We start from the raw sequence: 16,512 nt of genomic DNA on the forward strand, positions 1-16,512 counted from the left end.
TAGAAGTGAAGTAGCTAACTCAAACGTAGCATTATAGTGTGTTAGCAAGAGGCGAAGCAGCCAACTCAAATGTAGCAAGCTAATATGTCAGCTAGAGGTGATGTGGCCAAGTCGAATAGCATTACAATGTGTTGGCAAAAAGTGAAGTAGCTAACTCGAATGCAGTATATGCTAATGTGAAAGCAGGATGTGAAGTAGCTAACTCGAACTTAGCACAGTGATGTGTTACCATGAGGTGAAATAGCAAACTCGAATGTAGCTCAGCAATACAAGAAATTTCTCAGCAGAGAAATCACCTTGAATTTTCTGCACGTGCTCCTTTAGGTGCATTAGCATTAGCACGCAATAGCTAACACAAAAAAACCTGTATTACTACCCTTTTCACAGCAGTTATTACAGACTGAAGCAAAAGTGTAAAATCTGAAGGATGGCTACTGCAGCAGCACAGAGTCAACAGCATGTTGGCGCCTTAGCTGTAACAATTTAGGTCCCTTCAAAAGCGCCACCAAACCAGAGTGTATCAGAGCGTTGGACATTCAGAGGATTGAGGAGATAAAGATTTCGTGTTCCATCCTGTTTTGTTCCAAAATTAAGGTTCTGCTGCACAAGATGAAAAAACACAAAGCTGCTGCACAATAATCACAATCAAGAGTGGAAAAAAACAAATACATTTCAATCTCATCACTAGTTATTAGAAGATTGTTTCAGAAAACCCAAAAGAAAAGAAAAAAAATAATTATTTAATCAAGTCATAAATTAGAGCAGAAAAAAAAATTTTGTTGCCATAAAAACTATTCCGTTTTATTTAGAATAAAGATCACCAAACAACTGTTTACTTAAATTTATTTAACCTTTTTTTTTCTTTTAATTGCATTTGTTTTCATGATGTTTGTCTTTTTTTCAAATGTGTTTATTTATGTTTTATTTTTATGGTGCACTCAGAACATTTTGGTTTAACCACGAAAGGTCATTTTTTGGCTAACCAAACTGTTTTTTCTATCAAAATACTTATATGTGACAGTATGTCAATAAAAAGCATCAACTTTAGTTTTAAAACTTAAAATAAAAAGACAAAGTTGGAATACAACTAGAAATAAATTCAACATTTAAGGCAGAAAAAACACAATAAGATTATAGTTTTATTTGCACAAAAGTCAGTTAAACCAAAAGTAAATTAAACTTTTGATTTAAAAAAATATTTTCCCTGACATTAATTGACTTTGACAGATTCATTTTTGGTTAATAATTAGGTGTTGATGCAAGCCAGAATCTTGTTCGAAGAATTCTGTTATCTGATTGGTCAGACTGTTGCCGGGTAAACCTAATTAGTATTAAATAAAATGAGCTGACAAAAAAAGAACTTTTTTTTATGTTTTTTGTCAAAAATATTTGTTCTTTTTCCTAAAATGTTATGTGTTAGCAATCTAGTTAACTTTATAATCTTTCAGGCATCATTTTCCACCTTTTTAACTTTTTTTAAGTTGTGTTAATTTAAAATTAAACTTGTGAAAGACTAGACAACAAAAATCCATTTTATACCCTTTGAGGATAGTAAAGAACAATACATGAACTAAAGTGAGTTAAAAAAGCAGTCAATTTACGGAAACTTTAGACATGAGGTCCTGAATCTGTAGTGCTTTTCTAAAACAGACATAATGCACAAAGCGGATAGTTCTGCTTTTTTGTTTGGTTTTATTACTCCTGCATTAAAATTAAAAGAACCGATTTCTCTCGAAATGGCACCATTCTGCAGTCGGACATGACAGGAGAAAGTCGGTCAAAGCGGGATTAAACTTTGTGAACCGCGGACGTTTCCATCGCTCCTTCCTCCAGAGTGCAAGACACACACTTTCATGTTTAAACGGCAATCATTTTAAAACCCCATGTCGTGCTTCGACACACACACAAATACACCCAAACAACCTGCACACCCTTCGGATCAAACCCAAATTTTCCCGGTGAGGTGCGGTGAAACCGGTAGGCTGTCCACGAGTCAGGCTCTTGGAGGGTGGAGCAACTGAGAGTTTATCATCCAGTGTGACAATCACCCCAAAGTGAGTCGGTAACCAAAGTGTGTGTAACATCCACGTGTTTGTTGCCTATACTTGTTTACTTGGTCGATGAAAATCTGCAGAAACACAAATCCTCAAGGAAAAAAGGGACTTCAGGCGTTGAGCAGCTCATCAGCGGAGCGGCCGATGGCGTCCGGGTTGGAGAGGGGGTCGAGGTCTGCGAACAGGTTGAACCACGCTGACATGTCTTTGGATCCCCCTGAAGAAGCTGCAATAATACCAGATTTTTCTCAGTTATGGGTACAAAATAAGCCTTTTTTCTCTTTGCAGGAAAATTCGACATTGCTGCAAATACCTGCAGAGCTGACAGGCTGGGGGGCAGGCTGGTTCTGGCCCATGGGGGGCTGCAGGGGCGGAGCCTGGAACATCGGTGGGGTCACCCAGCCTATGAGAGTCAGACATGGGTTATGATTCAAAATTGTGCCTCTGTGACTCATTTGAGCAGAAGGGGGTGTGGCCTACCGCTGGAGCTCAGACTTTGATCCAGCAGCTGGGACGGCAGGAAGCCAGAGGGGCAAGGGGGGTTGGAAGGCGGCCCCACCTCTGCGGCTGCGCTCACGGCGGGAGTGGCGGGGGGTTCGAAAATGCCAAACGCATCCTGCCACTCTCTGCTAAACTCGTCGCTGGAGCCCAAATCCGGACTGAGGAGGTCTTTGAGGAAGGCCATGTCGCTGCGCTCGGAGTCTTCATCCTCAGGCTTCTGCGCTAGTTCTGAAGAGAAGGAGGGGTCGCCTGAGAGGAGGCCGCCACCTGCAGGACACAGGGTGCAACTGCATCAGATTGAACGACCTTCTAAATGTTAAGCGTCACAAAAGAGAAATGTTTGGGTTTCATGATACAGAATCATAGAAGAAAGAAGCTTCAGGTGCTTGGAGAAAGAGTTTTCTCTAATTAAATTATAACAAAAACTATATCTTTATTCTAAGGCTACCGTCTCATCTGTCACAATTGATTGAAGGTTGAACCCTTTTACATTGGAGGTCTAGCTCCAGTGTTGACATTCTTTATAGGTGAATGGATCAAAATACCGCTTTGGGGTTTGTTATTCTGAGGAATGAATGTTATAATTCACTTCAAAGCTCAAAATATCTGATTTTGCATGTTATAGGCCCTTTAAAGTCCCAGAACTCTACGACTGTTTACGCAGTTAACATAATTCCAACGGATTCCAAAGCTCAGGAAAAGCTTGCTTTGGAGCTACGTTAATTGTGCAAATAGTTGAAAGGTTATGGTAGTTAAAAGAATGTCGACAGCATCTTTTAAAGCAAAGTAATTTGTTATTTATCCACTAGGGGGCAAAATCAATGACCTGTTCTTTTTTTTTAAACCCTTCTCGTTTGTTGTTTGTTGTTAATCAGTTCTGAGATTCATTTTACCAATATAAAAAGCTCTCTCTCTCACTATATATATAGAATAAAATAGATTTTAATTGCTACAGCGCCCCCTGTAGTTGGCACTGGTATTACTCAGCTTCACAATCCATTGGCATTATGTTAATTGTGTGAATGGTTAAAGCTTTGCAGTAATATGAATAGCAAAGCCGGTGGGTTCAGGTCCTGGTCCTCCAAACAGAGGACGCTGTCCTCCATGCATGATGCATGATGCATGATGTGTGGTTATGTGCACCCCCTGCTGGTCTGAACTGGTACTTGCGTTTTGTGCTCCGTTTAACAGTAAAATAAAAACCCTAAAGCACTTAACCTTAGATAAGTTCGATTTTTATTACGGTAATCTTTTTGTCATAATTTAAAAAAAAAAAGCATTTAAAGCATAAAAATGTTAAATTCAGAGAATTTAACCGGCGTCAGAGATTTGTAGATTTATTTTAGTTGCTGTGGTGCGTCCCTGGAGGACGTTTAAAAATATCATTTCAGAGAAAACGCAGCGGCCCGCCACCCAAAGATTAGCGAGAAAGGTAAAGCAAAGGTCAAAGTTGGATTCACAACCACTTTACCAGTGACGGGCAGCTGTGGGTGCCCAAAGTTACTGTGCTCAGACTGGCCTCCCGTCTGACAGGGAGGCAGGAGCTGGGGCAGCAGTGGGGGTTTTTTTGGGGGCGGAGCCTGAGGGTGATGCATGTCTAAAGCCATGAGCATCATCAGGTCATCGGTGGAGTCTGCAGATGCTGAAATGCATTGGTGTGCTACGGTGAAACGATCATGTTCGGGACATCTGATCTGCATTCCACCTGGACTGCTCCGTCACTCACCTGCGTCACTGCTCTGACTCCGCCCCACACCGCTCAGGCCGGCATCTGGGAAGGGAGAACCAATATTATGAATGTTCAAACTATCTTAAACAGCTGGGGGATGATACGAAAGATCTCTTCCAAGAATATTCTAAACAATCCTAGAGAATGTTGACTTTTTCTTCCCCATCAGACATCGTAAATATGTTTTTTTAATTTTCTGTGGACTCAAATGTGTCACCAATGTTTCCACCCAGAGGACGCATTTACCTGCATCTGCTGCTGGTTTGTCCTCGTCCAAGCACATCAGACTGAGGAACGACAAAAGGAAAACAAAACCAAAAAAAACATCAGAACCAAATATGAAGAGCAGCGTCTGCATTTTTGATTCATGCGTGGTTTTACGAGGCTTTGGACCAAAGCTTTTGCCTTGATTGTTACATTTGGGACCCGTCTTTTCACAGGCGTCGAGGGTTGAAAGGAACGGACGGATTTCTACACACTCTGCATGATCCCAGGTTTCCTCTTACTCACCTGGCTGCAGACAGCTGCTTTTAAAATGGGATAGTTTTGACCTTTAATGTCAAAGAACATTTGCTACTTTTCCTCTCAGCCTCATGACTGATGGCAGCAGGTTCAGAATTCGAGGTCATTCCCGTTAAAATAATCAAGATTTTTTGCCTCAAAACTGCAGTCATAAGTACTTAACTTTGACAGAAACTGTTATTTTACTGGATTTATTCAAACAAAACAAGTTTAAAAGGATTTGTAGATGCTCTTCTCACGTGTCCGTGCTGCTCTCTTCCTTCTTCTTCTTTTCTTCATTTTTTAAATCGGATATTTGCTCCAGAGGGTCCCGCAGCTCCTGCAATTATAAGCGTTTTGGGAGTGAGCAGAGTGGAGTGGAGCTACAGGGTGTGCAGTTCTGGTTCTCCACCTTGATGGTGCTGAACTGGTACGGAACGTGTCCGAGGAAGGCCTCGTGGATTCCTGACAGGCTGTGGGCTGTTTTCTCCCAGAACTGCAGCAGAGTGGTCTGGAACGACAGGAGAGGCGCAAAGGGGTGACATGAAAAAATGAAAAGAAAAATAAAATCGCTTCCCGTGAGGAAACGGCGCAAGTCGTTCAAAGGAAAAGATGCTCAAATCTAGGCGGGTTTCTAGCCGCAATTGAGATGAAATGTTTTCTCAGGAACAGGAACACGTTCTGGACTTCAACACCTACCGAGACGATCGGGGCACTGAACTACAGGGGGCGCTGTTGCGACCAAAAAAAAGCTATTTTTATTAGAATTTTTTTTTTGCTAAATTGAACGTGGAATTGATTAATTAATAACAAAGAACTAATGAAAAAATAGTAAATATATAAAGGACAATTATTTGCGCCCCCTAGTGGATTGTTAACTAAATACACCAAAGATGCTAAAGATACCTAAAAAAGGTGGATGAGTTTGCTTAACTAAAAAAATTGGGCCTTGAACTCTAATGCTGACATTCTTTCGACCACTGGGACTCTTCAACCATTTATGCACTTCATTCTTGTGCTGATATGCAACACTTTGCAGGAGGGAAGTGATTCTGTCAATCAACGTCAATCAGCAGAGAAAACTGGGTTTGCAAAGCCGCTTTTCTCTGCAAAGGAACCAGCGGATCCCTGTTGATTGCATAACTGGTGGAAGAATTCTGGCAGGTCAAAAAGAGTAATTTAGGTGTCGCCTAAATGAGCATAAATGAGTCCTAAGACTGCAGGCAGACGGGTAAAAAGTGAAGGAGGAAGGAAGTTCCAGTAGTTGGTATAATCCTGGACACGTCACTAGTGGCTGATCTCAAAACCACCATGTGGCTTTCATCTTTTTAGGAGGACGGTTCTCCTAAAACTCGAATACATTGGGTTCAGGTTGGCTGGAGCAGCGCTGCTGAGTCTCACCTGGTAGGTGCAGAGCGAGTGGGACAGCATGTTGCAGCGACTGGCCCCGAGCATGTCCACCTTTTGACACACGTCGTTCTTCAGCTTGTCAAACTGGCTCTTGGTCTCTCGGACCTGGGCTTGGACCTGACGACACAAAAAGGGCGGGCGTTATTTCCTGCCGCCACGCCAGCGAGGAGCCGTCACGCCCGGACAAAGCCCGCCTCCTCCTGCCTTGCGGAACTTCTCCAGCTCCTTGTAGGTGTCCGGGTCCAGCTCCTGAGAGACGTCCTTCATCCAGAGCAGGGCTCCTCTGTACTCTGTGCGAGACTTCTCCATGCGGGTAACGGTCAGCAGCGTGTCGGCGATGGCGCGCCGCCGGAACGTCTCCACTTCCTGGTGCATGCGCTGCAGCGGGGGGCAGAGCGCCATCCTGCAGGAGCAAAAACAAAAACAAGGTGAGAGGTCATAGAAACCCACAATCGGCCCCTTTTTTCCACACACCCTGTGAGGTAACCTCTGCTTTGCTGAGGTGCAGAGCGCCTTGCTGGTGGCGTCCATCATTTTCCCGGCCTTTGTGCGATCGTGCTCGGCTTGAAAGCGCAGGAAGAGCCCCAGCTCCTTCTCCTCCTGCGACAAACCTGACAGGAGAGCATGAGAGAGAGAAAAAAATGAACCCTCTCCTTAGAGGCTCCACCACAGCCATGGTGTCCCGCCGTTTCAGACTCACGGTTGATTCGGTGCTGGTACTTTTCGATCACCTTCAGCAGCTCCGTGCACGTGGACTGAACAGAGCGGAAAAACTGCGCACACAAAAAAAACAACACAAAACAAGACCACTTAATGGCTGAGCTTCAGCAGAAAGAAATGTGTTCGAAAAGCTTCGACTCTTCCTCTGTGGATCTATTCTGTCTGCAAAATGAAGCAGAAGATGTTTCTGATCAGAAACAAACCTATAGAATTTCTGATCTGCTCCAGATGATTGTTATACAACAATGTTAGCCCTCTATGGTCAGATTAGTGAGAAAACACCATTAGGACTGGATTCCCTTGATTTATTTTTTATTGATTACTATGCCGTCAACACAGAAAGTGTGGTTAATGTCCGGTATGGGATTGATTAGACTTTCAATCAATGATTTTAAAGACCCATTCAGATTATTATTGTGCTTTTAATGTGTTCTTGTGGCATTTTTCTGATGATGGAGGACATGTATATAGAAAATAAGGCTCCAAATTGCATCTCTGAGCATTTCTTTATTCACTTCGTAGTGAATCAGCAGCAGGAGAAATCCTTCCCGCTTGAAAAAGAGCATATTTGTAACGTGGAACAAAAAAAAAAGAAAAGCTTGTCGGGCCACCACATCCCTGGTTTGAGATCTCAGCAACGGGGAGGGGAAAGGGAGACGGGGTGGCCCTGGACCAACGGTCCCGACCACAACTCAGGGGTGAGTTTCTGATGAACTCCTGCTGCTCTGCAGAAACTACGTCGTAGAAAACGACAGAGGTTTTTTTGATTTTGTCGAAAAACGGCGTAATCAGAACTAAAAGACCACTGGGATTGATTAAAAGATGATCGGAGAGGAACTTCCAATTCCTTTAGTTTCTGTCCACATTAAACTTTTTTTTACAACTCTTGGCGACATAAACCTTTGTAAAAGATGCAGATAATAAAGGTTTGAACCTAACAATTGGTCAGAATGTGATGTTTTGTCTGCTTTTATTAAACAGATGAATGAGCAGACTCGGCCAACAACCTCATAAAGCCAACGCAAGCATCGCCACGGAGACGATGCTCCCAATCAGTTATACTCTGTAGTAAAACGATAATAAGTCTATAAAAAGCTGCACAAAAAAAAAATGTATATGAGGAACTGGAGAGAGTGACATCATCCATAGAAAATGATTTACTTCTGGCTCCAACCAAACAAAGTCGATTCAGTCGCCACTTTTTCCCCGAATATGGAGGCCGCCATATTGGAGGCAGACGTCGTGCGTAAGCAGTGATTGGTCCAAATTGGTCGACGTTTCTATGGCAACCTCTCTTGCCATTCAGGAGTGAGCTTATTGAAAGGACTGTATTCTACTGTCATTGGCAACACACAATCTGTTTTAAACATTTAACAAGAGACCACATACTTTTTCTGAGGGATCTGATTGGCCGGTTTATAACCTGCACTACAGAAAAAATACATTGCAGCGGTTCGGAAACTCAGAAAAACATTTGTGTTTCCCCTAGTAACAAGACAGCCTCTTCTGGTGGTCGTCATGGTAACAAATTCATTCTAAAGTTCCACTTTTGTAGTCTTTTATTTACGATTGTGTCATTTATAGACAACAAAAAAAACAGTGGCATATTTTTAGAGCGACCAGAGTTGTGAGTGGGACTGTTGACGCAGAGTAAGACTGCCCCAACTTCCCATCATGCATCTGCTTACACACTCTCCCGCTAGCTTACAGCCCCTCACCCCCCCCCATCCAACATTACTGCTGCAGCAAAAATGGCGAGGGATATCGGAGCTATTGAACCGCTCAGTTTTGAACCAGATTCCAGCCCAGACGAGGAAAACAAAGACGTACGTTTGTCTGCAAGGGGACGCTTCAGAAAAGGGGTGGAGCTCGTGGCACGCTGTTGTAGTTCCTATAACACCCATTTACAAGCTTTTTCCCAATTTCATTTTTTCCCCATCTACTCTATTTCAGAGCGATTTGAATAAAGACCTACTCAGAACCACAATTTTAATCCAAATTTTCACAGATACCAATAAAAAAAAACACTAACTGTAACAACAAGACAAACAGCATGAAAAAAGAAAACGTGAAAAAATAAAGCAGAAAATTTTAAAATAATGGATCATAATCAGTGCAAGCTTCCTGTTTTTTTTTACTTTCTGTATTAGAATTCAAGTTACTGAACATCTAAATACCTAATACTAGTTCATTTAAGATAAAAGTAATCTGATACACTGTTGTGTTCTCCAACAAGTTACTCCCAATGTCAACAAAACAATGACTAATCCCAAATTTTACGGCTGCTGGACAATATCCACTGCTTACTCCTGTTGCCATGGAGATGATATGCTAGGAGCAGCATTTCCGTTTTTCTTTTTATCAATGTTTTGGCCTCCTTCTTTTTACATTTTATATCTAATTTATTTGACTTTTTTTTTGCATAAAACCCACAAAAAAATAAAATTAAGAACAGGTGGGTTATATAGTCACTGAACACAGAGGAGAGCAGATCAAAGTCGGACGAAATACTCTGAAGTGATCGAGGGATTTAAGGGAGAACAAAAGAAACTACTAAAAAAACCTGCTACAGAGTTTCAGAGCTCTTTTTGTGTTCCTGCAGAGAAAGAAACAGTAAATCTTTGCTGTGAATGAAAGCAGCCACAGCGACTGGTCTGGTTCCTGAGCAAACAGAAGGCTGATTTTGGTCAAAGGCTGGCAGGACTTCCAGCAGCTGCTCTTTGTTTTTCACTCTCTGACCTTTGAGAGAGAACTAACTCAGCTTTTGCGAGACATGATGTGGCTTTTGAGAATTTTTTTTTTTTACTCTAATTTGTAACCGTCCGCTCTGGCAGAGGGGCCGATCTGGAACAATAAAGTTGTACGAGTTGAATTAAACTAAAAGGAATTATTTTTGAAACTAATCTAAGATGACTGGATATCAAAACATCAAGCAGAAAGAAAAACAGGTCTTATAAAAGTCCCATTCCCCAGAGGCTGACGCTGAATTCTTCTACAACAGGAACTTCCTGTTTCTGCAAAGAGCTGGTTCAAATTCCGGCAAATGTTATTCTTCCGTTAAGTTTCCCGCTTTCCTTCTATCTTCTCATTTTAACTCCTATTTTTGATCTTAATCTATTATTTACAGCAAGAAAACGTGGGGAAAAAAAGGGGTCCTCTACCTCAAGCTTGGCGTCCAGGTCGGCGTCAGACGCCACCACGTACTCGTCCTCCTTTTTGCCGGTGACTTTGATGAACACCTGCTTGGTCTTCCAGAACTTTTTCTGCATTCGGGCCATCACCGAGCTGTCCTCGCCGAGCAGAGCCCGCCCCCCGCTCAGCAGGTCCCCTGCGAACCTGAGGGGTTGAGCGCAAAAAAAAAAAAAAAAAAAAGTTACCATGGCAACTCATTTTGTGTACCTGTAAATGCATTTACCCACAGACTAAAACTGCACAAAAGCAGATTAAGTTCAGCTGATTAGGTTGCTATGGAGACTTATTGTCTGAGGTTAGCCTGGCCCAGAGCAGGCTAACATCCCACATTTTATCACTTTTATATGGTTTCAATCAAAACTAAAAGCAATTATTCTGTTTTAATGAAGCTTTTCCTCCCAGCCGCAGTGCTTTTTGGCTAAACCTGAGAGCACCCCCCCCTCCCAGATGTGAAGAGCATCTGGTAAAAGCCAATGATGGGGGGGGGGGGGGGGGGGATCAATTATTAGCCAGACGCTAAAAGCAGCTGAGACATAAACGAGTCTCGCAGTAAAAAGAGCAGGAATCTGTTGCCTAGGCAACAGAAGTGACGGACAGCCAGGTTAAAGCAAAATAAAAAGGTTTTTCATTTTAAAAAGTGACTAACTTTTGAGAATTCTTGAGGCGCACGAAGCAAAGCTGAACAGTATGCATTGCTGGCTGAGATGCAGCACAAACAGTAAATTCAACTGTTGTTGTTGTTTTTGAAACAACTGATGACATCACACTAACTTATCCTACATGTTCTGCATCATGATGGTCCTGTGTGGGGCAGGATGTCTTATTTTGAAAGGACGTCCTGCACAACTCTGCCAAAAGCTACAAACAGTTTCATATTCAGAAAAACGGCTGTTACTTATGCCACACAGTACACAAAATAAAATCAATAATGTACTCATATTAATCACAATAACATATAAATTAAACTCCAACCTACTTGGAGTTGGTGAAAAATTAACCTGAAGAGTTGAAGGTTGCAGGCAGACACCTGATCTAAAGTAACCGTGCGAACTACTGTCAAATATACGCAATTTTCTGGATGATAGTGCACATAGGTCATATAGATTTGTATTATTATTAAACACATTTTTAACCTGAGTGAAGGCAACTTTCATGATTTCCAATGTTCTACAAAGTACTAGTATAATACACTGAAAATGTACTAGGAAGTATTTTTGAGGTGAGTAGATGAGCTCAGTTACATACCCGTCCATCGCCGGATGTAGGACTTTCTTCTGTTCTGAGGAACACACACAAAAAATAAAAAATAAAATAAACAAGGAGAAGTTGGTAGAAAATGAGCTAAATGCGGAAAAGACAGCAGGCTGCGGACAGAAAAACGAGCTGCGGGCCTGAAAACTGAGCTGACAGCTGTTCAGTCCTAATCAGGTTACAGAGCGCTGTTCCAGCCCTGCCGAGGAGGGCTACAACCGCCGCGTAAAGCTGGCGAAACGGGAGCGGATTTAAAGTTGTTGGAGCCGGGAAACGACTGTTGGAGACGGCAGGACGACGAGAGAAGAAGGGGCTTCTCGGTTTCAGCTCAGACAAAACGAAGAGAGACGTCACTACCACGCGCATATGTGTTGTCATGTACGACCCAAACCCAGCAAATTAGCCAAATACAAACAAACGCGGAGACGAAGAAAAAAAACAATTAGAGCTTTTCTGCTAGCAGATGTTTTGCTAGTAGCAAGTCTTTAAGATACTGAAGCGACGGGAGGCAACATTACTCATTCTATTGGCATTTTTTGTCATATTTTGACAATTTAGGAGAATAATAACTTTTTTTTTATTCTACAGCTGCCTTACTTGTCTAGTTATCGGGCTAGGTAAGCATCCATTTAGCGTTGCCCTGCTAACATCTTCTGAGTCAGACTGAGAAACAGGATGTGCGGAGAAGCTGCAGCTCCACACAGTCAACACTAGAGGGCGCAATCTGTTTGTCAAACAAAGATCGTGTAAATGAGATGAAGTGCTCTCACTTCACTTTTTATGCACTGCTTGACGAAATACCAATCAGTGTTTATGAGAACTGGACTGAGTGACACGTCGCTCCTTCGCGTTCCAAACAGGAAATATCCGCGGGGTCCAAAAAGTCAAAATTCCATTGACTTCAATTGAGAAATAAACTGCGATTACTCAGTCATTATATTTGTCAGAAGAACCTTTCTTACTCTAGTACTTTATATGTAATCATACTATTAAGCTTGCTTGATTATAATTGATAAAAATTATGAGCGAACAGGCACTTAATAATAATTGTAACAATTAAAATAAGCACATTTAGAAGATCATCTCGCTCTATGCCGCAGCTTGTTTGTTTACAATGGAACTCGTACTTTTCTCAAAAGCTCCAGAGGTTTGGGAGTCCAATGAAACAGTTGGATCACCCTGTTATGTAGAATATTGCGCTTCAGTTCCGTCAAGAAGTCCTTTTCTATTCCCTCAAGTATGGAAGCGATTCTGTCGCATAATTAAAAACAAATGTCAAAACCAGAAATGCTTTTTCATTTTCAAAATGAAGCTGCATTTTTTGACTCAACTTAAAATGAAAAAGCAAGCCACCGAAAGGCTTTTTCATTTTCTTCTTCAACACTGCTTATTCCGGCACTTAATTGACATTATAAAGAAAATGGTATTTGACATTTCATTTTCAAAAAGTTCTCTGGTAAATGTGTAGCAAAATTCATTTAGAAATGTCTAATTTTACAATTAAAAAGGATCAACAGAATCAAAAAAGAGTCAAAAAATGCAGTTTCATTTTGAAAATGAAAAAGCATTTCTGGTTTTGACTTTTATTTTTAATTATGCTACATAATCGCTTCCATAGATCAGTGGGAGATTTTCCTGCAAAAATCATCCATGCCGTACATTACGATCAGCCCTGTTTTTAACCAGAAAGTGCTCTGTGGCTCTGCGTCAAACAAAAGCTGCATGTGGGAAATGTTTCCTGTATTCCTGAAAATCATTTCCAATCAGAAGGTCTGAATGTGGTGACGTTGCCTAAGCCTGCTAGAAAGCCCTGCCGACACCAACTCAAAATCTAATTGGTTGAAGGACATTGATTTCCCATTAGGGGGCATGCAGAACGGATAGTGAAGGCCTCTTTAGCTCTGACCATGGCCGTCAGCACTAGACGAAAGACCCCAAACGGTTGTTGCAGGCCGAATGGTTGTGGAACTTACACTGGCCCACCCTGTACGCGAATTACGCAGCCGCATAGGGCCCCGCCGTCAACCCCAGGGCCCCCACACTGGCGGGGGGGAAAAAAGGAGGGGGGGGTGTCTGGCAACCCATTTCATATAGCACGTCCGTACCAACGTGCGCTATAATTTTTGTGCAAATGAATGTTGTCTGCACTTTAATGCACTTTAAACTGTCTGCTGAGGAAGAACTGTAGAAAACATCCTTATTATGTAGAACTAAAACTGCTAAATACAAATAAGAAATAACTGTACCGATTTATAAATGAACGATAATTTGTGTATAACTGTAAATATAAGCATTTATATACTTAATCTATTTTGTTTATTCATAATTTTCAAATTATGTTGACATCCATTTTGTTATCTTTAAAATTAGTACATCCATTTTGTTATCTTTTAAATGGGAACATTTATTTCCTATTTGTAATTGTCAGCTTTGGTACTTCATGCAAGATTTTAAGGCACACTCATTGTTAAAAGACTAGCTGACTTGCTATACAGAGTAACAGCAGTTTTTCTTCTGAAATAAACCCGAAAATGCAGAAGGCACTAAATATGTTTTAGCAAAATAATTAAACAATAGGATAACATGAGTTAAAACACTTATCAGGCCGCCATTTACCATCAATGTTATTTTATTAGCTTTATCATTGATTATTGTATAATAATAGTACTTCATCTGTTGAAAGGGAAAACGTTGGTTTTTCTGCTGGTACATATGCGCACACACACACACACACAAAAGTGAAGCCACTTCTTTCCAACATTCTGCTTCCAGCGTCACAGCAACTGTTATGTAAATTTGATTGGACTTTTTACTCTTTGATTTGTTGAAGTTATGTTTTTTGTGTTCCAGAGGCTCCAAGAGAGGCATGTAGGGAAGAGGACCCCACTGGATCCAAAATTCCTCCAACCTCAAATCCAATTGATATATATATAATGTATATAAATTTGTCATTCATAATTTTTTCTTTGCATTTTTAAAATTGGTTTGGCACCACTAAATGTACATCCAGCATGCAGGCAATAGACTGTATTGAATTCTTCAGCAGTAACAATAATGCAATACAATGCTTATGATAAAAGGTGCATTTGATTATACATCATGAATATTAACATATTTTATAAAAAATATGCATTTTATTAGGTATTACAATAATAGTGAGTACATTTATTTCCCTTTGGCTTCTTTATGTATATAATTCATGATACATAAACTCTCTCTTCTTGTTTGATCTTGTTTGTGTACAAATATATAGAATTAGTTTGTAGTATTTAAGTCAAATGGTAACGACTTGTTCCCAACTTAAAATACGAGAGGGTTTGGGGCCGCCGAGGCACCTGCCCTCGACTGCCACCCAAACCACATTGCATCGGGCCCTTTTGAGGTCTCCTACGATGGGTGGCGGGCCCATAGGAGAGTGGTCCGACGTCGCTCCTTCGGGCTGGACCCGACTGGGGCCCGTGGGAAGAGCCCTGGACACCAGGCGCTCGCCTGTGAGCCCCAACCCCGGGCCTGGCTCCAGAGTGGGGCCCTGGTGATGCCAATCCGGGCGACGTAATTGGGTCCTTGTTCTTTCCTTTCATCAAGGGGTTCTGAACCGCTCTTCGTCTGGCTCGTCACCCACAGAGATAGGGTATAGATATTAGAGATGGGGTGACCCACGGAGAGCTCGGAGTAGAACCGCTTCTCCTCCACATCGAAAGGAGCCAGTTGAGGTGGCTCGGGCATCTGGTCCGGATGCCTCCTGGAAGCCTCCCTGGAGAGGTGTTCCGGGCATGTCCCACTGGGTGGAGGCCCCAGGGAAGACCCATGACATGCTGGAGAGACTATGCCTCTCGGCTGGCCTGGGAACGCTTTGGGGTCCCCCCAGAGGAGCTGGAGGAAGTGGCTGGGGCAAGGGAAGTCTGGGGATCTCTGCTTAGACTGCTGCCCCCAGGACCCGGTCCCGGATAAGCGGAGGAAGATGGATGGACATTTATCCACACATTCAGCACAGATAGGCACACATTAATTTAGCAGTAACACAAGGGTTTCACTGTTCTCTTTTATGAAACTTTGTATTTTAGTTAAAAAAATTACATCTTTAATTTTGCAATCAAACACTATTTGCTTTACAATATTTTATACATGAAAAGTCACAATGTAACAACTACCTTATAATTATTTATAAAAGAAACAGATTTTGGAAATCATAAAAGTTTTCTAACTGCACATGACTTAACATGCTGGTCTTTTTTGTTCCATTCTGATGCAACTTTATAGTTTGACCAATAGATGTCACTGGTTTCTGTGTCAAATGCTTCACAACCCTGAACCCTTTCAATACAATGTGACTCATTGTGGTTCAGATAGCTAAGGTTTCTCCATCACTTGGTGTCCACAACCCACACAAGTGTTAGTTAGTGCAGCTCATCCAGGAAGGCACATCAATGCGAGCTGTGGCAAGAAGGTTTGCTATGTCTGTCAGCATAGTGTCCAGAACATGGAGGCTCTACCAGGAGGCAGGCCGGTACATCAGGGGATGTGGAGGAGGCCGTAGGAGGGCAACAACCCTGCATCAGGACCTCTGCTTCCTCCTTTGTGCAAGGAGAAACAGGAGGAGCACTGCCAAATGTCCTCCAGCAGGCCACAAATGTGCTTGTGTCTGCTCTAACTATTAGAAACAGACTCCATGAGGGTGGTTTGAGAGCCCGTCGTCCACAGCTAGGAGTTGTGCTTCCAGCCCAACACCATGCAAAACATTTAGTATTTGGTAGAGAACATCAAGGTTGGGAAATTAGCCACTGGCGCCCTGTGCTCTTCACAGATATAAGCAGGTTCACACTCAACACATGTGACAGACGTGACAGAGTCTGGAGTCGCCGTGGAGAACGTTCCGCTGCCAGCAGCATCAACCAACATGACCAGTTTGGCAGTGGGTCGGTAACGGTTTGGGGTGGCTTTTCAATGCTAGACCTCATGTGCCTGGAGTGTGTCAGCAGTTTCTGCTAGACAAAAGTATTGATGAAATGGACCCCAGACCTGAATCCAACTGAGCACACGTGTGTCTTGGTCAATCGATCAACGCTGGGTTTCACCACAAGCTATTTGACCGGAAATTTTTAGGTGTGCATCATCACTGTGAATTATCACTTTTTAATCCACACCCAGCAGCCA

The 16,512-nt window shown here is 42.2% G+C and overlaps 1 protein-coding gene across 2 annotated transcripts; it reads right to left on the reverse strand.

Moving 5' to 3' along the window:
- Positions 1–1,669: 1,669 nt before the first annotated feature.
- On the reverse strand, positions 1,670–12,078 carry ica1l (islet cell autoantigen 1 like). Of its 2 annotated transcripts, XM_004066656.4 has the most exons (15): positions 11,956–12,078; positions 11,353–11,386; positions 10,077–10,251; positions 6,896–6,968; positions 6,683–6,806; positions 6,400–6,598; positions 6,187–6,312; positions 5,198–5,296; positions 5,046–5,125; positions 4,531–4,571; positions 4,282–4,326; positions 4,027–4,197; positions 2,535–2,822; positions 2,368–2,457; positions 1,670–2,280 (listed from the first exon to the last, which is right to left on the reverse strand). In XM_004066656.4, the coding sequence occupies exons 2-15, from the start codon at positions 11,358–11,360 to the stop codon at positions 2,165–2,167; spliced, it is 1,635 nt and encodes a 544-aa protein (XP_004066704.1). In that variant the 5' UTR covers positions 11,361–11,386; positions 11,956–12,078; the 3' UTR covers positions 1,670–2,164. The 2 variants fall into 2 exon arrangements, with proteins under 2 accessions (XP_004066704.1, XP_011482361.1); XM_011484059.3 differs by lacking the exon at positions 4,027–4,197.
- Positions 12,079–16,512: the final 4,434 nt, after the last annotated feature.

The sequence above is a fragment of the Oryzias latipes genome, chromosome 2 (assembly GCF_002234675.1).
Source record: "Oryzias latipes chromosome 2, ASM223467v1".
In the NCBI taxonomy this organism is placed as follows: Eukaryota; Metazoa; Chordata; class Actinopteri; order Beloniformes; family Adrianichthyidae; genus Oryzias; species Oryzias latipes.